The 25,845-nt window shown below is 41.7% G+C and overlaps 1 protein-coding gene across 1 annotated transcript in view; it reads right to left on the bottom strand.

The window, feature by feature from the left end:
• LOC143149025 (neurotrimin) overlaps positions 1 to 25,845 on the bottom strand; it is a 162,765-nt gene that overhangs the window by 32,459 nt on the left and 104,461 nt on the right. The window contains exon 3 of the mRNA XM_076316000.1: positions 9,997 to 10,204. Coding sequence (XP_076172115.1) covers positions 9,997 to 10,204 — 208 coding nt within the window. The remainder of the gene's footprint in view (positions 1 to 9,996; positions 10,205 to 25,845) is intronic.

Below are 25,845 nucleotides of genomic sequence, written 5' to 3'. Positions count from 1 at the left end.
ATCTTCGATTTTTATGAAACGTGATACTCCGAGTGAGAAAGGTTACAACGGATGAAAACTACCCTCGGAATTGCAAATGAAACACAGATTTAATGAAACATCTCGAAAGCCAAGCGAGACGATAAAATATCGAACGTGGAAAATTTTCACAAAGAAAATCGAATCACGTTTTTATAAATATCCGATCGCGTACAGGGTCACCCACGACTTGGTGAAATATTCATTTAACGTAACAAAGTCCAGCTTGAAAGAAAATCCTATCGTAAACAAATCCTAGCGTGAAAAAGCGCCAGCTTGAACGAACTCTAACGAACAAAGTTTCTGAATTAAAAAGATTTCTTGCACCGTGTGATTCTATTTCGCATTTTGTTCCTTTTTTTTTCACCGAATAGTTATTCGGTAGTGGAAGCAATTTCATCCTCACTTTTGAAGGTAGCTTTCGTCCCTCGAATATGAACACCGTACGATCAAAGAAATTACACGTGTAACACTTTTCGTTGCGTTTCAGTTACACGTGCAGTTTCATCCAAATTGGAGATTCTAGATCGAGTGATGTTCCCAGTCAACATCGAGGAACCGCGTCGATTCGAGAACGATTCGCATCGAAAAGATTAAACGACGACAAAAGCAATAGGACATTGAACACACGTTTCTTTGAAATTGTTACCTGCGCGTGTTATCCCGTAGAATCGTTTCTATCGTTTAATCCTTTGAATATCGAACGACGAAAAGGAACGAAACACTCCCCATTACTTATTCGATTTGCATTCGTTCGCGTAACCTGCACGAAATTCCGCACACCCGTGGACACCGGGCGCCGAAAAACTCGATGACACACCTCGAAACGAATAATCGATCGTAACGGTGGACAGCAAGTAGCCCCGCGGACGGTAAATATAATAGAATTAAAAATCTAGCCTCCGAGTGTATGGAAAAATATTAATTACATTAGAGCGAGCTGGGTTGCCGCGATGACGTCAAAGAAATTTCTCGAACCGGGCGAAAGTAATTCCGGGAAATTGGTTTAAAATACAGAAAATACAACATTTTACGGGGTAGGGGGAAGTGAGCGAGGGGGGGAGAGAAAATGTAATTGCATCGCGCGACGAGCCCCCGGGCATAATATTACAAAAATAAGCGAGTGTGGCCCGATCAAAGGTTCCACGTTGCTCCGGCCACCGCTCGACAATAAACCGAAATTAAATTTCTCCACGTGCAAAGCAACGTTGTTCGCGGTTCCTTCGACGTTTCACTAATCGACACTCGACGTTTCCGGAAGTGAAGTCCGCCCCCTGGTAACGCGTAAGAACGTAAAACGACCTACGAGCAACGCATTCTTCCCCGTGAATTTCATGGAACACGGCTAGGTAGGAATTTCGCTCGTTGCTAGCCGGAAATGGGATCGAATATCGCCGCCTTACGCGCGACCATAATCACCGGTCCGATTTTCCGCGCCGCAAATTTACAAACAATTTCGTCGCGCGTACACACGAACGACTCGCGTGTACGCGGCGCGAGAAATTCGAATTTTAGAGAAACAGAAAAGCCTCGAGGTCTTTGAACTCGAAGGGAACGCGAAGAGAGGGAAAAAATTTGTTCTCGAATCTCAAAAGCTCGCTAGATGGCGAAAATTTAGAAAGATTTCGAGAACCAGGAAGATTGAAAGGTTGCCATAAAAGGTTTCGAAATAAAAATTCTATGGTAAAGTTACGCGTTCGTGTAACGTATTGTTTTTTCTTTCGCGAAACCCGCGCGTGGGTAACCGGACGCCGGGTGTTGTTTAAATAAAAATTGTTTAAATAGAGAGATTAAATGAAACTTGGAATATTATTGTGCGCGAGGACACGAATGGATTGGAAATATTTATTTGACACGCGATGAGTGAAATTATTAATCGAAACGATTGACTTTTGCGAACAATATCGGAAAGTTTTGCGAAATGTTATTGATATCGAATGTTTTTTTTTTTTTTTTTGAAATATGTAAGTAACCCAATCGAGGTATATTTGAATTTATTCTAATCATTTCGAATATTAAAATTGTTTAACGCGTTATTAACAACATTATCCTCTTACTGTCTCCATGACTGGTGCGCGTAAACATAGATATATTATTCGTACGTATAAATAAGTTGACAACTGCTAGTGGTCTGTGTTTGTATTTGTATTCGAACAATTTGCTGCCGTGTAATAAAATAAATTATTACTCGAATTCGTTGTTTGAAGTTTATAACGAGCGATACGTATTTGAAATATTTAACGCACGGTTTGTAATCTCGAGTGAATATTTTAAATAGAATTTTAATTTACATGTAGACAAATGATCATTCCCCGTTAAGCGTCACAATTCGGTAACAGAAGTGGATTGCGTAAATATTTATTCTTCCTTTCAAATAGTTCATAGCGTAACTTTTCACTCAGTGCAACCTATTACCAGAGATTGTTTCATCAAATTTGAAACTTAGAAGCTTTGAGATTTTCAAACATTATCGAGTGGTTCACGCGTGTCGAGCCCATTTTTGGCGAAATTTATCAAAAACAAATTTTTCCAAGAGATTAAAACCGATTCAAGGACACGCAAGGTTAAATTACATTAAAAACGATTTGAATTTCCCGCCATACGTTCGAAGCGATTCGAAGAAACTCGGCCCCCATTACTGCACTCCGATCTCACCACCACGAACGAGCCATTTGACCAAAAATATTCAAAAGCTTTCCCTGACGAAATCCGAGTTTTTTCACGAAGACCACCACTCTCGCCACTAATCTCTTTTAAGAGTGCAGGTATCTTGTTCGTCTTGTGAGTTTCAAAATACGTGTTCGGAAGATAAAGTACCTCCATAACGAACTCCACACAAGAAAAGGTCCCCAAGCGTAACTCGAACTTTTCAAGCAGGTTTTGCACGCTTACGGAACTTGTTACCCTAATTAGAGTGATAGATGGTTTTAGACGTAGAGAGAGCTGGACAGAACTCTTGTGACGTTTAACGGTAAATTTCCGTAGAATTTCTATGGACAAAAAAAAAACAATTACTTATACTTCGATGGAGAGAGACGCGAGCATCGACAGAAACTAATAATTTCATCGAACATTTGTAATTGGCGAAGCACCGTCATAATAAAGACGACGAACATTTATTACTGCGCTAAGCTAGTTTACAAATTTCATCGCTGCGTGCGATAACTACGTTTCTTTAAACTTCCATTAAAATATAATTTTCATCTCCGCACAATTTCGTGCTCCTCCTATTTCTTAGGTTTCTCTTTCTTCTTTTTTTATCCGTATTATTCTCGTTTTTTCACCTCTCTTCTCTTTATATCAACATATAGTAGCTGAGCATCGTCTTTTACTTCTTTATATATGTACTTCTTCTGCACGACGTTATAAATACATTATTATTAGTGTACTTATCGGTAAGAATCTTCACACTGTTGTGTCGCAACTCGTGAGAACAATTACTTCTCAGAACAACGTTCTTTTCGTATTACGCGAAGAAGTTACAATTCTCGTATTTAATTTCTCCTTTCCCCTCAAGTAAGTTTCGGTGAAACAGAAATATCTAATAACGGTGTATAAGTAAGTGAACGGAAGAAAAATGTGTACAACGAATGCGCGGGAGAAATTAATTCGATAAACATCGAGGAAACGAATTACGCGGATTGTCTCTCTCGTATTGCGAAATTCGATTACGCTACCATTAACTTATCGCTGATTCCACGGGCCAGTTTCACTTCGGGTGAAACCTTGTTTGTAATAAGGTTCGTTTCGTTGGTAACAAAGGCCAGTGATTCGAAAATAATGTTTAGACGATCTCCGATAGAGAATCGTCATTTTACGAACCTCGTTGAAATTACTCGGAGAACTCGCGAAACGCATCTTCGATCTACGAGCCAGGAAGGGGTCATTGGATTAAAAATGATCCACGCGAAAGGAGATCAACAACACGTTGTCGATAGAGCACGCGTGAAATAATAAATCCGATGCAATTGTTCCCTGGTATCGATAAATATACCGTCTGCGGATACGACGTTTTTTCGTGTTCGCAGCCGACGTGGCCGATGCACGAAATGAATTGCACCATGTGTCGTTCGGTATTTCTGTTTGTGATCTGCAACACCTAGACGGTATTGCATTGTGCTCGATGGGTTTATTCCTCGGTAGATTTCGTCGTCTTCTTTGGTTGTTTTTAATCTTTTCGTATCGTCCATCCCGCAGGAGATTCATTTGATTCGGACTTCACATCGCTCGGGGAGGTATAAATACAGAGTAAATAATTAACTTTTTTTTCCCACACACTTTGAATAAGTCAGGTTAATTTTGTGGTTGCGTTAATAACTCGTGTCTAGTTCCTTTTCCATATTTTATACATACGTTTACCAATGCTCTTTCACTTTATATTTGTCTAGACACGAGTAACGTTTTTCACGATACTAGAAACAATTGAGCAAAACTTTCCAATAAACTGTTTAAGTGGAAACGATCGTACGATATTACGCAAATTTAGAAACATTTTATCGGAAGGTTAGAACAAAAGGGTTAAAGCAACAGATTCTTTGAACTTTGGATTTTGCAACGTATTCATTTCGTTCGAATGTAACTTTTCGCTCGAACTTAACAATTCCATCGTTCTATCGGCTACAGTCGAATATTGATTTTCGTTCGAAAAACTTCTCCCTTCAAACTTCCTCGCGATTACAATCTCAGCGATAAAATGGTGCTTTTTTCTTATTTTCGCACGAACGTTTTTATAAAACATTTTCGTGTTCATATTTACACGGTTATTATACCTTGTTTCTACCGACGTAATATATCGATATCGATTAATCGTTTCATTCTGGAACACTCTGTACGGTTCAACTTTCACAGAGAATAATTATATGTACGGTAATAACTTCGCTATGCATGTTCGTTCGAGTGTTAATTCAATCTCTGAACAATCAAATATTGCAACCACAGCCAGTCTGTATCGCGAAAATAACCGTAACAAGTTTGGCGATTGATTGCGACCGTTTTTGAAAGAGCATTTCCATCCTATGGCTCCTCTTATGCGCCGAATTTTTCAGAACAATGAAATAATCATTTTCAAATATTTCGGGAACAGTATACGGACATTTTGCGTTCGATTTGAAGCGTTCCCATGTTTTCCGTGCCACCGGACCGAAAACATTCTGCGTCGATCATTTCGTCAACAGAGGCGTCGGTGTTCTACCATCGAAACTATCGATTCTATTTCCAATATTCTATAACAACTTATATCCACGACTAATCGCAATTAAATCCTATCGTTTCGAATCACCAACGAACGCGAACTAGAAGGAACAACGATTTTTCAATAATTACTCGAAACGTATGTTTCTAATACCAGACACGTCACTATCGTTAAGAAATATACCCATCGAAGTTTCAACGTCTCCTTGAACAAAAGACACACCTTCGTGACACACATTTCTTGCGAAGAAATGAAACGAAAATGTTTAAAGAAAAAATACACGGTCACGTTCGACAAAATATCGATTGCCACGAGATTAAAAAAAAATAACCTCAAAGAAAACTTTTTCGCGCAATCGATCAAACGTTTCTCAAGTACGTGCTCGTTTTAATAACAAAAGAGGACCGGGATAAATTATTTTTCTCCGGTGCACCGTTAGCTGGACGAAGAACGTCGAACGGTACCAATCGTAAAAATAAGTGCAAAGTGCATAATGCACTCGCGGAACAGATACGTACGCGGTCACGTACACGCCCTTCGCGAGGAGCCCGCCCCTCGACCTATAGAACACGCGCCGTGTCTCTAAATGCAATCTTCTCGCGCGCGTACAGTACACGGTTACGCCCGTATCGCGTGCACCGTTATTAAGAACCGATACCAACGGTAAGAAAACCGCTATCGCTGTTACAAAAGGCATGCAATTTGGTAATTCCGCGGTTTAATCGTAAAAAGTCGTGTTCAGCCGTCGCGATCGACCAATCGAATCCCAGGGAGTGAAAACAGTCAATTTCACAGTGAGCTCCGGGCACGGGGCAACGTCGCCGCGATAAACAAGGAATTTAACGAGGGTTATTCGCGATAAGCGTAAGCTTTATGTTTATGCTCGCGCGCGCTCCGCAAGTTATGCTTTGCGACACGCTTAAGGTCCGCGCTTCAGTTTGTCCATCGGCTAATGGAATTTCGGAAATTTCGTTTGACAGTTAATCGCGTGTTTGCGTCCAGGGCACCGCGGCAGAAGATATTTCATTATCCGCGGAAACAGCACGCTAACTTATTTACTCGCGCGCACGTGGATGCACGCATCCAGTACCCGCGACTCGGAGGCAAGAACAACACTCCTCCTCGTCGTCGTCGTCGTCGTTCCCCCGCTCCTCGTCCATGCAAATGTAATCTTGCCTCGTTTGCGAATTCATCGGTCTTCCAGTACGTACGGGTGGCCCGAATCGTCGAATTATGCAAAACCGTCAACAAAACGATACATCCATCCTGGCCGAGTAACAAAAATCGCCGCCGATTCGTCGATAAATCGTGGAATGATTCAAAAGGGGGCAGAGCAGGGAGAGGTGGAAGACCCCCGTGTTGCAAGTATCCTCCCATTCTCGCGCCCCGAACAACACGAGCGATCGTTCCGACCGATAAAGAAGAAATTTAACGAAGGGTTACGAGTAGGTTAAACCATACGCTTACAGCACGCGTTCTACCGTGGCCAGCGACTGGCAAATGGGCTCCTCGCGAGCAGTGGAGCTCGGTCAGTTATTAGGCCGTGGAGCACGAGTCGCCAGGAAGGTGTTTAATAGCCCACCAAGAGTACAATCGCCCCCCGAAGGTTTTGGTGCGCGGTGTACACTTTACATATATTTGCATCCCGCTGCCACAAATCCGACCCAACCTGGAAAGACCTCGGGGAGGTGTCTCTATCTTGGCGGACAGGCTCTTTCGACGCTGCGCCTTGATTACAATGTTTTGGAAGTACGTTGCACGCTAAACGCTTCCTCCGGATTTACTGTCTCTGCTTTTTAACGTCGGTATACGAGACACGATCCGTGGTCATCGACACGGGGGAACGAGTTCCCGCCACGTTGCCAAGCCGACCGAGATTCCACTCGTTTGGTATCGTGAGTTATCTCGGTGCAGGGAATCGGTCGTTGAACTCTACGAGTGGATAATTCGTATCGGTGGTTTCGAATGGAGATAGAAATTGGTACGTGTTAGATACTTTGCGAAATAAGTTTCTCTACCCGTTGCCACGACCACCGAGATTCCACTCGTTTAGTATTGGGAGTTATCTCGGTATCGGGAACACGTCATCCTCCTCTAACCGAGAGCGAATAACCAATAGCAGAAGTTTGAAACGACAATAGAAATTATTTATGCCCCATAGACTCGAAGGAATATGTTCCAGCCTTGCAACCAGGTCGACCGCGATTGTAAACATTGACTGCTGATCCAAAGAGTGATCTTGCAAAAAGAGTTAGTAAATTATTGGTCAGATTGTCGAATAGCGCAGTCATTCGCCTTTCAAACGAGCGCGAGAGCATTAAAATGTGATGATTTTTAACGATGTTATAGCCATTACAGTAACGCAGACTACTCGTCTGACCAAATAAGGGGCAATACTACTTGTCTGTCCATAAACAGGGTAATTCTACTTATCTGATCATATACCGGAGGTAATACTACTCGTCTGACCATGGACAGGGGTCATACTACTTATCTGACCATGGGCGTGGTGCCATTCTACTTGTCTGGCCATAGACAGGGGTCATTCCACTTGTCTTGCCACAGACAGGGATAATTCTACTTGTCTGGTCATATACGGGGGGCATACTACTTATCTGTCCACATACGGAGTAATACTGCTTGTCTGACCATAAACGGGGTAATTCTACTCGTCTAACCATGGGCAAGGGTCATACTACTTGTCTGGCCATGGACGGGGCAATACTGCTTGTCTGGCCGTAGACGGGGGCAATTCTACTTGACCTCGAGTAACGAAGGAAAGGCGAAGACTGAAAAAGCAAGGGTCTCGTTAAACGGTCATAACTGCGTTAAAAATCACCTCACTTTGTTGCTCTTGCGCTTGTTTGAAAGGCGAACGACTGCACTATGCGACAATCCCACCACTAATTTACCAACTCTTCTCCTTAATGTCGAGAATTCGTCATCGAGCGTATTCATGAGTACATGGCAGAGAATCGATAGCAGAGATTTGAAATGAAAATGGAATTTATGATGGGCTGGAGAAGTGAATATTCATATCAAAATTAAACAAATAACAAGTTATCCCGTAGCTTGTGGCAATCAACAGATTCAATAGGTGGAGACTAAACAAATACGTCTACGAGTATTCATATTCACGTGAACGTATTCTGGTGTAATGATCAAGCACGTGCGTGGTATTATACAAAGTGACAATTCGTTTTAGTTGGCAGTAATTACCCGAAAATGCCGACTACGGTGGATTCTTTATCGTTTCTTTTTTTCCATAGAACGATATTGGAACAGAATGAACATTAACAGACACACACCTTGCTACGTGAACATTTTCAACAATTTTTGAAGATTCCATCGACAATTCTCACTCGAAAGAAATAGTCACCGTACGACTTAATAGTTAACTACTGGACAAAATGGAGACGAGGTGTCGAGTTCATCGAGTTTCATTCCCTGACTCTTCGTAAACAACAAAGTTCAATACTCCCTCGTCCGTGCAATACTCTTACACCACTTGTAATTCGATCAATCGACACAACTAGCCTGACTGCAGCCAATTCAACAATGCATGAATTTCACCGTGTTTTTACTTTAATAACGACACGTCTTGCCGATTTTAAAACCGTGAATCTTTGATTCATCCGCCGCGTATGTTTACAAGGCTACGTACAACAATGCCCGCGGGATAGTACCGGCGGGCAAAATAATCAAGGATTAAATATCGGTGTCTGGTAGTTGCAATCACGAGGCTGCAACGACACTATGGTGGATGCTTAGGCGACCGTAGTTGGCCGAAGTTTGACAAGTTGGCGTAACAGGAACGCTGGTACCAAGTGCCAAGAAAGTTCTCAAGAAGGATCAGTTGATGCATGGCTACGGAAGAAGGATGCGCCCAGCCAGGAAAGGACGTGTTCGGTGGGACAAGCGCGTGCTACGTAGGTACACATGGAAAACGCTGAATCCGCCTGTTCTTAGTCGAGTTTCGCGAGCATCGGTCCAGAATCTTCCCGAGTTCACGGAGTACGCGCGATACAAACTCACGAGCAATTCCGAACGCACGATTTGCCTGCAAATACTCCCTGTCTGTTCCTCCAGCGATTCACCGTGTCCTCCTATATAATAATAACAACAGAGACAGGACCTAAAATCTTGGCTCGTAGCATCGACACGGAACACCGAGAATTCTTTCCCCGTTCGCGAAACTATCGTCCGTGATGCCAAAGGTATCAAAGGTACTTCTTTGGGAAATTGTGTTATATACTTCCGCCATTTCCCAGCCGATGTAACTCCAACTATCTCGCGAGGCGAGGAGATTTGAGGTAATTTAAGAACGAGAATTTTGCAATCGTCTCGCCGAAATATAGAATTTATTTGTAAGTATTCTCGGGTCGCGATACGCACAGCGTAGCGTCACTTGTTGCTGTGTACACGCTACGTCAGAAGGTGTTGGCTCGAGATTTTCAACGCGCGAAGTTGCACAGATTCGCTCGGGAACTGTTGCTCGATTTTTCGGTGTCGAGCTGAAAAGTTTCCGATGAAAATTTTTTTACGAGTTTCAGCAGACCTCTCGACAGATGTTTCCGAAGAAAATTAAATGGACGCGTTGAATATCGTTATCAGAACTGATTTATTGGGGATAAGATACTTTAGTTCAAAAGAATGTAATACTTTGAGTGTTCGATTCTTATGAGACGAGAAGTTCGAGAAGGCTGCACACTTTGTCGATCAATTGTAACGGTGATTTCTTTGAATTTGTAAATTAAAATGATTAATATATGATGTTTATCGTTTACCGACTACTTCGAGGAATCCAGTGTTGCTGGACATCGGGTTGGTATTTACTTGGCACATATACCATCCTCTGTCCGTTTCTTTGGTGTCTTTAATGTGGAGGGACCAGGCACGATGACCGCTATGTGTCGCAGTGATTCGATGATTTTTCGTGATAACGTGGGTCGCAATCGTGAGGATCGTTTTTGTGTCGACACGGAGCCACGCCACCTATAACACAGAAATACATGTTGACACGCGTTTCTCCGACACGAATATTGCAAAAACATTACAATATTGTTATCATCGAACATATCTTATGTCACATATTTCACACTACGTCACGAGAGAAAATTCTTGGAATATAATGTAGTTTGCCATGGATTCCTCGTAAAATTAATTTTACGGTTGGTTAACGGTAGTCTCTAATTATTAATCGTTTCACAAAATCGGTGAATTTTTTATGTACACGTTGTATACGAAAATACTTTATTAGAAGGAAAAAGAAATAATTTTTCCACGAAAGAAATTTTTTATTAAATTGTGACGTGCCCTAGAAATAGAACGATTTCGTATCAAGATAATTGAACAAGGTACGTTATAAAACGACCGACACCGGTAAATTTCTATAAACATATTTTTCCCGTTTTTTTTTTATATTTTCCATGTGAATAATAAATAATGTCTAAGTTTAGAATAACCTAATAACTATTGTCAGAGTTCTCGATGTAACAAACAACCATAGGGCTGTTGTAATGTTATAGACATTACTCATAGTAATTTCATACTTATGACTGTTGTCTTAGTTTACTTCCTTTCTCTTCGAAGCTTTGAAGATAGTTTGCTACTAATAGAACTGTTTCAGAGGATCTCGAAAACAGGAATTGAAGATACGAACAATCGTTCGATTATATCGGAGAACACTCCTGAGAATGTTCATTACAGTAGAGGAGAATGCATTTTAGCTATGCGTGGACTAAAGTCAAAGTGCACACTAATGAATCGAACTGTAACAGTATTCGACTACAGGCTGCAAGGGTTAACTCATTGACTACAATGTTTCGAAAAGAAAAATGATCGACGCAGACCGTGCAATTTTCTCCATTCACGATCGTATTTTCTTCCTCGTTACTCCACCTAAAAACAACACAGACGGACATACGATCGCAAGAGGAAAAAATCGGTCCACCTCGGTCTTAAGAGCTCGATATCTCCAAGAATATCTTATCCCGCGTCGATAATTCCGGTTGGAACTCGTGAAATGCGAAGACGTTCGCGAAAATTCAGTGACGATGGTTTTGTGTACTCGCGAAGAATAAACTGGCCAACGGGGATCCTCAAAGCCTCCGCGATCCACAATCGGCTCGGGACGAGTCTCAAAGACGGTGGTCCATAATCGGCAACCGGATCAAAAGAGAGATAACAATTTGCCCGACCCAGATGCTGTCACGTTGCGCGTATATGCATTACAAAATGCAATCCCCCGTTGCAGCACGGTTTCTTTTCTTTTTTTTTTTTCTTTTTTTTATTCGATCCTCGCCACTTTCGAGCGTAACTTCCGCAGGTATTACTTTGGATACGAACTCCGACAAGCGGTGTGGCCATTGTTCCTCCGACCGCGGCCGGGCAAGACATTCCGTTAAAAGTGTACCCGTATCTCGCGCCCCTAAAAAGAGATTCCACCGAAACGGATCCGTGTATTTACAAACGTCCGTTACACGAGTCTTCCGCTTTCTCCTCTGTCCTCCTTTCTTTTCGTTATTCCTTCTGGAATATTTCCTTCCACTCCCTTTCCCGAGGCCCCGTCATCCCTTCCTCGCGCCGTTAGCGCGAGCGTTGTCTCTCAATGACTCATTGTCCAAGTGCTGAGACAACGGCGAGGCCTCCCCCCCCCAAACCCCACCCCCACGACAACCACCAACTGCGCCCGTTACGTAAAAAGGGAAAACTTCGTAATTAAAAGTCGTAATACACTCGACGCCGTTTTAGAGCGCGTTCTTAGCATTTCCCCTACTCCTCGTCTCCCTCTCCCCACTCCGCGTCTCCCTCTCCCCACTCCGCGTCTCGCTCTCCCCACTCCTCGTCTTACTCTCCCTACTTCGCGTCTCACTCTCCCCGCTCCTTGTCTCGCTACCCCTACTCCGCGCGTCACTCTCCCTACTACTCGTCTCGCTCTCCCTACTCCTCGTTTCACTCTCCCCACTCCTGGTCGCGTTCCCCCACTCCGTCCATTATCCCCCAATGCGCGTCATTCACGGTCGTTGGGCTTCCCGCCCGATTTCTTTTCCCCAAGACCGAGCGGATCCACTTCATCCACCGCGTCCATTCTCGCCCATGGCTGACGCGAATCTTCTCGTTGCATTTCCATCGTCAATACACTGCACACTGTACACCTACAACGCGCCACTACCATCACCAGTTCCCCTTACGGGCTGGAGGAACACGTCTTCGGAAGTTTCGCGAGATTTCTTCGATGGAACAAGGGAGAGAACACGAGGTAGACGTCGATGAAAAAGACGTACCGAAGATGCACCGGACGTGAGGGGAGACACCACTTGAACAAATGGGGAAGAGAGACACGGGAAGGGTGAGACGGTTCGGGGATTGTGCGCGTGAAACGAGGATGCAGATTTCTCGAGAACGATAAAGAAGACCCGTGTACAATATTTCTATACGAGACGTAGGGGTCGTATGTCCGGTAGATTGGTGTTAAACCCCAGCAATAAATGATTCGAGAACGAACGTCATTGCAACTGCTGGTTATTGGAGTCTAGAGTTTCTCGTGTTCATTCTTGATGACTCGGGTACGACGAGAGTTTAGTTACTCTAAGTCAAACTCCCTTGATAGAAGTGGCTGCTAGAGGGTAGATATATTTAGCTTTTGATCTTCATCAATGGGATTAAAGGCTAGGTGCCCATGAGCGCTATGCTCATACACAGGATATACATGGTTGAACCGATCTTAGAACTACTTACATATTTATACGAAGTATATACCTTAAATAGATATATATAACTCTTGATCTTCATCAATGTAGTTGCAGACTAGATAATCGACCTTAGAATTGTCTCGAACGAGAAGGTTCGCGTAAACATGGATTTACTCTGCGCTGGTTTATTCAAGATATCAAGATAAGCTTTCCAGGGTAGCTTTATTTAATTCTAGATTAGTCTTTTTTGCTTCCGATGTGAAAAAGGTACATCTAAGATGTAGAATCCTCGTTACCAAAGCGAGCAAATAATAATTATATTTATTTATTTCTCAACGTTTCGGCCATCTGCTAATCCTCTCCGTTTAATTGCAGATAAAACACTCCGCTCTGGACAATAGTTCCTTTTGCCCAGGTACCAAGGAATTTAATTAGATAGTCTCTCTACGTGAGTACCGTACATGTTGAAAGTAGCGAGCATTACTTTCGTTGCAAAAACGTTTATTAAATTTTGTTTGTGCAACGATAAAAATGTTTAACGAAAGCGCAATAATTTCTAAGCTGCCTAACGGTGACCTTTCCAAACGACTAGACAAGTTCCACAGCGCGGAGGGTCTCCAAAAAAAAAGCCCGGTTAACCTAATTGAACTTTTAACGCTGAACTTCTAGCATCGAACGTTAATCGTCGACCCATCAACGCTCTTTGAACGAACTTTCAGCGGACTCCGAAACCGCTAATGTGATGAAAGTCCGTATCAAACACGTCCGTGCGATCCCGAACTTACTTTCGCTGTGGGAACCGAAGCCGGACCATTGTCCCATTAATCGTGAACAATGCCTACATACGTGGACCCGAGTATTATAGTAACCGTGTTATTCATCCGTTTAGCCACATTTATCCAACCGAGCGTCTCTCTTCTTTCGCGCAACACAGTCGTTCGGAATTAACGTCGGAGTAATTATTCAAGTCCGTGCATAGCAAAACACAAGCTAGCCCAACCTCGGCTACCGCAATAGACTTCGGTTTACAAATGATTCGTTTCGCGGTGACGATATAATTGCTCGTCGCTGTAATCTCACAGTGGTACGTCCGCGGTTGAAAACTCGCTTAAATAAACAATGGAGAAGTCTCCCTGTGTTTTTGCGCTTCCCCGCCCAGTCTCCGGCGTCCCCTCTCTGTACACCGGTGAGCGTACAGTGTACCTATCGTCGCGCTGCATCTCGTTTCCCTTTGGTTCCTCCGTTTCCCTTTCTTTCAGCAACGTCTGGCACGGTTCGCAGTGTATGGTACCCAGAGATCTCAGAAAACTCGGTGACGTCTCTTTATTTTCGTTCGCGTCGTTGGAAACGCGGCGATAGCCAGTGTACTCGGTTGTCCCCCTTTTTCGTCGGTTTTATTTCCCTGTTCTTTAATTTACCAAGATACCACTACCGTTCTCTCTCTCTCTCTCTCCACCTTATCCACCTAGCGGAGTTCCAGAGTCGGTGAAAAACGATTGGACGAAACTTCCAACATCGAAGAATGGCTCACGGTAGCCCCGATGATCGCTCATCCTTTCTACTTCGATTCCACCTTCTATCTTTCTTCGCTCGCGTGCAACGCAATCCAGCCTCGGCGATAATCAACGAAAGAACGAATATTGCCGAGGAGTTCCCAGCGATCGGGAATGATCGAGCAGCTGTCGATGTTCCGATCGCAATTTTCCTGTCCGAGGCTATACGACCGCGGCAAATACACATCGAGAACGGACGAGAGAGAGAGAGAGACATTTAAAATTTTCAAGCAACCGACACGGATCAAACACGCGAGAAGCAACCGGACCTGGCTCACTCTGTCCACGTGTACGCGCGATCCACGAAGGTGATCATCTGTAAATTTATTTATCCGATTGTGAGCTTTACCAATCGTCCGTAATCGAACCGATGCCAATTGAATAAAATTTAACGGCTCGCGCAGGGTGTGTCTTGTCTCGATCGAGGACCGTATCAAAATGTGATCTTGAGGAAATATGTTTCGGAGAAAATTGTTTCGGCACGGAGGGAAATGTTAAATGGTGTACACAATTTTTTTTCGATACCTTCGATCGATCACGAAATATTCCATAGTGTCGAGACACTAGACTGTGTGTTCGATCAACGATTTTAGATAATTCTAACTCTGTTCAATTGTGAGTTCGTGGTCGCTCGTAATTGAACAAAGTGAATAAATAAAATTTAGCGAATTTACCTAGAAATTTTTGCCGAAAGCTCAAACTTAACATTTTAATTTTTTACGAATTCTCGTCGGATGATCTAACAAGGAAGCTGGGAAATTTGATTTATTTAAATTGGTTAATTCGTTCAATTTAGATCTAGAGTCCACCTGGCGTATAATAATTAATGTAATGTAATAAAATTATCTTATGCCTATTTAACCTCCATGATTGAAAGTTAACGCATTTATTATGCGTAACCCCAAACCGACACGTCGGGTTGATTTAATTCAGAAGTGACTCAATTACTCTAGAGATAGCATGTACAATTTCACGAATACGAACGTAATGTACTTACTGCACCTAACCAGACATAATTGAATTTATCTATTACAAATTTAACTTATCTAATTTTACTCATTTTGCTCGGTATATTTAATCTATTGTGGCGGCACTACCCACGCTTGCCACCAGAGGGAAACTAACTCTGTCTAATCTAGAACCTAATGTATCGAATTAGACTAGCCTGTACATGTCACATAAGTTAATCTATTATAACTTATGCAATGTATTCAACACAGACTTGAAACACGTACAATACCAAATAAGTTTTTAATAATAACAGAATACTTGAGCGACAAATATTGTTCTACGACATAAGAAGTTTTCGTGTTTGAAATCGACCAACAATTTTAGAACACCCTGTATACACAATCATCGATTATTAAGATTCCTTTCATCGAGTTACAAGAAATGTTATTAAACTGGGCCAGAACACATTTACGATAAAAATTTAAAAAAGTATTTAAAGCCACTCAATCCTATCGGGACGATCGAGTATCTGTCGATACGCCATTTGCAATTTTTGCGTCGTGACTTCAGCGATGCCATCGTGACTATTTATTTGATGAAACGATAAAGTGAAATGAGTGGTTGGAATTATTAACGTTGCGTTATCGATAGAATATAATATCGTATCGTGTTTAACGCGGTACACGGATTAAGCTATTATTCATTAATATTTATACATTCGTATTTAACATCGTCAACTGGTTCGACTATATTGGCTGTCCTTTCCGTGTTACCATAATTCAAGCTTTTCCATTTTATCGTGATTCGAGTTATACTTTTATTTTTCTATTTAACGTTCCCGAGTCATCGTTCCTATGTGAATTTAGCGATCGATTAAATTGTACAGACTTCCTTACTGTATTCCCGTTGAAGAATTTTTTTGTTACAAAATTACTCGAGTCGTCGTCTATTTCACAGATTTCTGTTTCATTGTAATTTAAGGACCTGAAACTAGTACCAGTGACCTGGATCCTGTCCGTGACACCGGTGTGAAATATACAATATCAAAATTATTCGCCCATACGAGATGAGTAACGATCGAGTTCGTGATTTGTTCCAGTTAATTTTGATTTATCGATGTTGTCGGTTGCGCGTTGGACGCTCGAAAAACTATGGAAATTGATCGTGAAATATCGTCGACTAACGTTCCTCGTCAAATAATTTACGTATAATATCGAAATTAAAGATCCTGGTAAACCTTCTCACGGATCGTTCCCCTTAATCTTCAGCCTCCACGTTTCGTACGAGGGAATCGTTAAACGCAAATTGTTTCTGTTCGACGCGAACGTGCATGGTTCGGACATCAAAGAATTGTCGCCGTCGGTATTCCGATACTGTGAAAGAATCATCGAAGGCGGCGAGGTATAGCCAACGACGAAACAGGCATATTGGGTTATTCAAATTCTCTCGCGGCGTGCCACGGCGTTGGAAAATATTGAATATTCTGGCGTGTAAATATTGGAAAATTCTGCACGTCGAACATCGGGGCTTGGCCGTTGGAAGTCTGCGCACCGTAGTGGTAATCGAAGCCACATAGCATTTACGAGCAAAACATGTCCACGCGCGTCATTCACTTTTTCCACGGGTCTATCTCTGTCCATATTGGAAATGAAGTGCGGGTCGTGGTAGCTGAGATTGTCCGCACGACAGAGCGTGAAACGCGGATACGAACACACCGGTATTTTTCGCAAATCATAGCGACGTTTCAGGTACACGCAAACCACGAACCTACGAAAGCACCGATTAATTAGACGGACGCGAACGTTCCTGCGAGATAACGAAACAATTGAATCGATCGATGTGAAAAACTGTACAAGTTCAAAGTTAATCGTTTTAAAATTGTGTCAAAAATTTTGTGCAAAACGCATAAAATATTTTGGTAACAAGAACGTTGCAAAGGACATTTCTTTCTCGATACCACAGAGTATGGTTTCTAGACTCGTGTCGTTCGTCGACTGAATTATTTGCCTCGTGTATTTGGGTTGGATTAATCTTGATCCTTGCCGTGTTATACGTGAGTCTTTTAAGACCCAGAGAGACTTGCATCGTTGAAAATATAAAGTTAGCTCTACTTAGAAATTGAGGAAGGTAAAATAGTAGAATTTTTATTAGAAATATTTTTGTGAGCGAGATCAAAGTACGGGTCGGTTTAGACCCGTGACCACTCCCATATGTTCAAATTTCGTAGGTGAAGAAAAGTTCACAATTTTAAAGAACAGTAAGAATTCTCTTATTAAGACGATATAGAAACACTTTTCGCGTTTGTTGCGATATAATTATTTCTATTGTAGAAAAATAATGTATCACGAGAATGTTATGAGATACGAATCGCACTGGAGACGAGTTTAATATGAATATTGAAGCAACGAGGAGGGTAAGAGCCGAATATGAATACAAAGTGAGTACGATATCCGGTCATAAATTCGCGAGGGATATTCCATATTTGTGAACTAAAAAAAAAATTACTAATAAACATGGGTCCCGAAGGTACATATATAGAAGTGCAACCACGTTTACTTTAAAACATTGCTTCAAAGCAAACGTTGCAACTGGTCCGCTTTGGTGGCCACACTCGTGTGTCGATACACGGAATATCACGATTTAAATTTTGATTACCTTTTTCCGCGAAGACAGATAAACAACCGTTACGACGTAAAAATGGCTGTAACTCGGAAACAGGGTCAGATACGTTTGAATAAATTTTTATTACTTTGGTACGTCGAACACGTACGTGTATTCTGTCGACAATTTACGAAACACCTTGCACGTCCAGCTTTCTATTTTCCGATAATATCGACGGCCTTGAAATTTAAAGAAAAAAGATACCTCGAGATTGCCCTACGTAACACAAAGTACCACGAACAATGCACAAGAGAACTTCCCAGAAAATAGAACCTCGATAAAAGTAATCCTTTTCTTTGTCGATAAGGGATGATCCCATCCCCCTCGACTTACACTCTTTTTATTATTATCTTTCCGTGTTGAATGTAGCCTTGATTTCACGTCACATTTTACGATATCCCCTGCATAATTCCTCTCGCGTTCTACCGATAGAAATGGCCCGAAAATCGTTTCGCACCCTCCGCGATAAAGGGCGGCCGAGATCAAATCTAAAAGGACTCCGTAGCTCTCGATCTCTGTCGGGAGAATTCTCGGATAAAACTGGCCACCCTCTTCGTCATTAAAAATCGATTCTCGTTAAATTACAAATAAAAACGTTACCACGATGAAAGAACTCGTAACCATTGTCGGGCCCAATCACTGTTCAGACTTCAAAGAATAGAGTTGTATCGGTGGTCGACGATCGAGCCACGATTTAATTCGATAGGTTATCGCCGGATACGGAGATAAGCATCTGTTCGCAACGTCAAAGTTTGCCAGAGGCAGAGAGCGAAACAATGGAGAAGGAGAGTAGCAGAGAAGGGTGAATTCGATGCAAGTACAGAGGGATAATTAGCCTCGGTGGAGCAATCCGCATAATTATTGTCCATGGGTACGTCTGTCCCTGTCGAACGTTCTCCAACCCCCATCCCTTTATCCACCCCTCGACCCACGACCGTTCATTCTGTTTCCCCTTCCCCGTGGTTCGAACGTTTTACATCGACCGACAAACATTCCTACCACGATCGAGGCACAGTATCACGTCGATGATCCGAACAACAACCAATGAACCGCTTTTACCTAAACAAGGAATACCCTGTTAATTGTAATCGCTCGTGAACCGCGGCTGAACTAATTACAAAGGTAATCATCGTAACGAATGTCACGTACACATAATCCTTTCGTGGACGCAAGCCAGAACGAACGCGTTGAGAGGCTGCTTTCAAATTTCGATGTAATAGCTGCGCCAAGTGCGGCCATTGCGGTTCTCGTCGCCGTGGATACGTGTTTATTTAGAAATCTTACCGAGTAATTTTTCCGCCGATCGCGATTCAACGATGCAACCCACGGTTGAACACGGAGACGTTCGATAGTTTCGGTACACGAAATTTATGGCGCGTTGAGGGAATATTGTTACAAACGTTAGGGTAAATATGGCGCCTCGCTGGAACTGGGATTACGAGGATACTGTATAGGACGAGTCTTCGACTCAATTCTTTGCAATGGGATACTCTGTATCGCTAATTTGACGTAGTTTGAGTAGAATATTTACAATTGTCCGTAAAAATTTCTACACAGAGCTCCCATAACATTTCAAATGTTTCCAAACGCGACTCAACGATGATAATATTTGGTCGTTCGGAAAGTCACTTCGTTTTCCAAAATGGAGAATACATAATTTAATGAAAAGTGTTTGCACGCTCTAAAAAAAAATCGTGTTTCATTTTCACCAAAAAAACAAAAAAAAAAGACTAAATGACTTTCCGAACGACTCAATACAATATTCGAGTTTCTTGACATTGCGAGAATACCAAATCCTTTGATAGAGACCATCATTGATCGAGCACCAACCGTAGAAATTCCCAACAAGGAGTTTCCGTAACGCGTAAAATGTTTCCAAAGACGACTCAAAGCGATCAAAAATATCCCGTCCCGTTGTACACTCGATAAGTTCCTCGCAGCGTAGAAATCGATTCGCTGTTGCGTTTTCACGGACGAGCGAATACTCCAGACATCGTAGATAGAAGGCAGTTTGGGCAACGATGAAACGTTTGGACCACGGGCTGTCAGTGTTGTCAAAAATGGATTACCCGAGTCTCGATTCCCACGGAAGAATTCATCACGGTGGAAAAAGGGACAGCCTCGATTCCGGTTGTATACGGTGTCATACGGACGTGTGATATCCGTACTGATAGCCGAGTTGCTTATACGCGCTTTACACGAGATCGCAGCGTCTCAGCACGCACGCTGGATAACAGCGAAATATCTGTCAGGCAGGCAACCGTTGCCCCCCGTACCCCCTTCAGACTAGTACCACACGGTAAAAAGCATTCTCCTAGGGTGTACCTTGGCGCTGCGCGGCGTTACTCGCGTCACTGTCAGACGTCATTTTTCATATCTCGACCCCAGGAATATCCGCCACCGTGACGGCTGACATTTTCCTCCCCTGTCTGACGTCGACAATGTGCCGCGTTGATTGAATCGTCGAACGCCAAGGTGTTCACTCCGTCCCGACGTCGTTGCCACCACCACCACCACCACCCCACCCCAGCCCACCCCCTTTTCTCTTTCTGCCCGTTTTCCTGCCTCTTTCCGGACCATTGCCGCTCCCTCGTCAAGATCCACCAACGCGGTTTGATCCTTAACGGAACTCGAGTAATGCTCGCAGTGTTTGTTCATTAAAGTCCAACACGGCCTATTTTCGTAACCCGAGACCCGTTTGCATCCCCTAAACTCACTTCAGTCGATTATCGAGAATTAGTTCACCGTTTCGGGAATTTTAAACGTGATTATTGAAAACGGGTGGTTGTATTTAGAGAATGTTTTGATCAGTGTGTTTTTCTCATCGATTAGAATGTTGAATCTAATTTCAACGTCTAATTTCATGATCGCTATATTTAGACAGCATTGAGATAATCGTAATACAGTTTTCCGCTCGACGATACCTTTAGTGTATTTACGTACTTTTGTACCTATAAAATGTCACGAATGTAAGAAATTCGCTTGTCTAACTTTACAATACGAGATAGTTCTCTGCGAGAGAACTATTGTAGTTAAATACGGGAACATTCGGTTCAATTTATTATAACAGCTTTTTTAATAGAAAAAGAATATATTATGAGAACGTAATAGGTCGAAAAAGATACGGGAAACCTACTAGAGTTAAAGTCTTAGTTACTCTAGGCCTCTCTGAATAAATTTCAGTCGAGTAAAATGGCGAACCGCGTAAATGTATGCAGAACTAATCCAAATGCTATTAAAAGAAAGCAGTTCTAACCTGCTTCACCTTATCTAACCTAAATCTAACTGCTACTTAAGCAGATATAAATGAGTTCAATACCTAAACCAGATACAAAGAGATATATCCTATTTAAAGTTCTGCCCAGAAATGAGCGAGCGTGACCTGTCTAAATCGAACATAAACAGACCTAACCTAATTAACTCAGGTATAATGGGAACTTAAGCTATATACATGACTCTCTAAGACCAATTTACTAACCAACGTGATATAGTTTAATATACGTAAGACATAATTGATGTACATAATCTATGTAGCACGGAACTGTCAACCTATCTAACTCAAACACGAACTACCTAACTCAGATCTAACACAAAGATCTCTAATATATTTAAGCCAGAACTAAGTAAATATAACCTATCGAACATGAACAGACCTAACCTAGATTTCTAACTAACCCAAACTTAAATTAAATACAAGTGTATTAGAAACAAATTTTCTAAATTATACATAACTCACGATTGATTTACAATACGTCCTAAGCTATTAACCTTTTCGAAACACGAGATACTTAATTCACAAATAACAGAAACAAGTCTAGTGTATTTAAACCAAAAATGAAACATAACCTACCTAAATGAAACGTACACACACCCAACCTGACTAAGGTTCAGATATAATGGAAACTTAAATCGTATCCATTCAAAACCAATTGACTAAACGATAAAAAAAATGTAGGTGCTAAAATTACTGATAATCTTCCTCTGCATCGAATTTGTTTTCGCAATGTTTTCGATTCGCTCGTTCGATGTTAACGCAAATGGAGTGGCTCGCAAAATGAGTCACTGAACGTCTGCGATGATATATTCTCTGGCACTATAATCAAGCCAAGCGCTGTGTACGCTCAGAAGACTGTATTGGTACGTTGACGTTCACGGTAATTGCAGCCTGATACGGTGACTGGCATGTTTTTTATGATAGCACATCTTGTTCCCTATACTTACATCATAATGTTTTAATTGAGAGGGACGGCTGTTTTACGAGAGACATCGTAAGCTGAAAAGTATCAACACATTTTAAGACCGGGCGTAATAAAAACCCAGCTGGAACGTACTTTTCGAAGTATTGGTGAACATTTCTGGTGTATTGGTTCGATGCAACCACCGTAATAACTGTGACAGGAAATCGGTAGCTCATATTCGAACACCGTGTATACCTATCCATTTTCATCGACGTGCAGCCATCTTTTCTAATTAGAAAAACTTCTACACGGAGTAAGTTTCACACGACCGACATTATTCCTCGATTTACTTCAAATTGACCGCTAGAGCACGCCCAAGATTAATTTAGAATCTCTACAGAAATTTTGAATACAATCCTTGGTAAATAAAATAACATTTTTCTCACTGGAAGCACCAATGCTACTTCGAGTAATTTTTACATCTGAAAGATATTTCATTTCCACTTTACATAATAGATTGTCGTTCTTTCGTTTAACTAATACGTTACTCGTTAGTTTTTTAATAAATAAGACCATTTTGGTCGTCTCAAAGGTGTCTACTTTTTCCTTAAAAAATTCTGTTCCTCTTAATTCGCATAATGATTCCAAACTTTTGAACAGTGTACATTCAATTGTAACTTAGTTGCACTTAGTTGTGCATCGTATATTTTAAAGGTACAAGACTTAGTTTTATTTACCACGGTGTCACAGTACGTTTTCACCGCGGCTGGATCGAACGCAGAAGGAACTGAAGTATCGATCCAAGGAAATAAAATAATGTACAGAGGTGGGAATAAGTACAAAGGCGGGGTGCAACTGTACGCTCTTATTAAACTGAACCCCGGTCCAAGGAGTCGATTGAAGTGACTCGCCGCAAACCGATAGCCAGTAACGTTCGAATTTATGCGAGAAATAATGAATACAGCCGGTCTAGAATTGGTCATAAAGATACGGAATACCTGCAATCTCTAGCGTAAGATAGGATATACATAAAGGCCTGTCAGTACTTATCCGGCGTTCCTTTGAACATAAACTCACGCGGGAACGACTGCAGGCGAACAATTTGCGAAGAGGGATTCAAAGGAAATAGTTAAAGCGCCGGTGAACAACGCTAATGGAATTTAGTTGTAACGGAAGCTTTTTTGAATGTTATAACGTAAAATTAAACGCGAAAGTTTATACAGAGTGTCGTAAAGGACGGAGGCGAAGGAACGCAAACATTTCGAAGCATTCCGTCGGTAGACTTTGAAGTTAGTTTTTTTTTTTTTTTTTATTGAAAAATCTCGCGTCGAACGGAGCTTGTAATTTCCAACGAATCGGGATAGAAAGATTATGGTGAAAATGACGCCCTTTGTAAATTTAGAACGGATCAACGCGCACCATTTACCCAGCATTTCTAATTAACGACTACCGATTAAAATGATTAACCAACCGATCTTGCGATTAACGAATAACGTAAACAGTCGAAACGATTACCGTTTCAGCTTCGCAGTTGCGTTGTCAAAAATACTGTAACGTTTATTTCTATGAGAAGGGTTCGCGTTTGTCGTCGTATGTAACTCTGTATTCGTAGTTTAACAGGTAAAATAGTTAATCACACAAAGGCGTTTGTAATTTGATGAATTTCAAAGGCACAACCACTTCCACTGCATACATACGAACAAGTTAACATTGAACGAGATGAAATTCCTCTTCTCTTGGGTGGGTAATAACATTCCATTTATCTAAGTAATTCATTCTCAACGATATTCGAATTTTCATCGTAGCTGTTATAATTGAGAAATTTATAAGGAAATTTTCTTCTACCTCTGTTCTTCGTTGCAGGGGAGAAAATTTACACAACTATTTCTCTCGCGCGCGTTCCAGTAACATCCACCGTAATTTATCGAATCACACGGAGAGATAAATAATCAACGATTCGATCAAATTTTCGCAGCGATTAATTCGAAAACGTTGCGGGCGAAAGTCCAGGCACGTGTTCTCCACGCATTGGCAGTTTTTCACGAAAGTCTGACATCGAGAGCCGGCGAACACGACCATTTACATTTATGACGCCAGAGTGTCCTAGAAGAGTTCAGGTATTAGGCGAGAGCTCCACTCTGTTGCCTTCTTCTTCGAGGTGTACCTAGCACCAAAAATACTGACCACTCAGGGCCATTGAGCGCTTGCATTCTCCCTCTAGCACCTAGCTACTCGCCCAAGTTATCTCTGGTCTCTTCGTATCGCGATTGCTACACCACATTGTTTGGGACGCGATAAGGAGGAAACCGAGATATCAGGTTAACGAAAGAAACATCTCGCGAGAGAGTGAGAAGATAAATAACGCGTTAACGGAAATGTAAGAGTCGTTTTAAAAATCATGTTTGCAAGATTGCCATTCCAAGCAATTAAATTAGTATTTAGATTGAGTAACCTTGCTTAATTTTTCGTTTGTACGAAGTATAATTATAAAGATTCGTTCGAATCTATTTGGTTTTTTAGAAGGAATCTCGTTAACAGACTACTTGTTTTCAATAGTCAATAATCTTAAAATGTGCAATTTAAAACAGTTTTTCAGAAATTTATCTCGATTGCAATAATTGTGCAGTTAGCCCACTTCGGTTACCCGAGATTCTCGTAATCAGCTCCTCGTCAAGTTTTACAATTATAATTAGTACGTATACACACTGTGCGTGTGTGTGAAAAGAAAAAGTGAGGTCGAGATGCTCGTCGCAATGTTAACGTCGAAACTGGCAATGGTTCAGAGATTGAAGACCACTTCAGTGTGGATTTCTTGGCTTTTAAACGATTTTCGGAGTAGATACGAGAGTGGCGAGCAACACAAGGTTCAGGAAATTAGGTTTCACAGCACAAACCATGTTTGACGACAAAGAGGCTGGGGTGGCACATGGTTCGGTTGATGCACGGTTTAGGTGACGTGGGATCTGGATAACGCAACAAACATGCTCAGTTACAACAGAGATATTTGTTGTCCGATAAAAATATTAATCTCGAGGTATACCTCGCGAAGCTACGAACTTGCTAAAATGCGAACAGTTGCATCCATTAGCTTTATGAATTTACTTTTGGCGCGCAACAATTCTCTTAATTGGACGATACGGTAGCCTGGAGTGTTAGTCGCGAGGAAATTTAATTCTGTAGCTCAGAAAGGGGGATCTACGAAACAATCTATGAACAGGAGAAAGTCGCAAGAATGACATTTTGTGTGGGCCAGCGTTTTGTCGTCGTGCCATTTCGCGAACAAAATGTCATTTGCGAGATCGTCGAGCTCCACCGTGTTGCGATCGAGTGAAAAATTCATGGAAATGTCACACCTTCGTCTGGTTCAATTCTTCGTATTTAATCGTCGCAAAAAATTCACCTTCGTAATAGTTTACAAGCTTTGTATAATATAAACCTCGACCACTACGAACGTTAAGATATTTTACACAGAAATTAACTACTGTTCAATAACTCGACAAAAAACTAATTCGATATATAATTTATATATAATAGAATACATTTTATATTGTATAAAAACGAAAAGGTAACTCATAACTGAGATTAGGTTGGTAACAGCA

This window comes from Ptiloglossa arizonensis, chromosome 7 (assembly GCF_051014685.1).
Source record: "Ptiloglossa arizonensis isolate GNS036 chromosome 7, iyPtiAriz1_principal, whole genome shotgun sequence".
In the NCBI taxonomy this organism is placed as follows: Eukaryota; Metazoa; Arthropoda; class Insecta; order Hymenoptera; family Colletidae; genus Ptiloglossa; species Ptiloglossa arizonensis.
The sequence above is the reverse complement of the archived record's forward strand: the minus strand, read 5'-3'. Positions and strand labels throughout refer to the sequence as shown.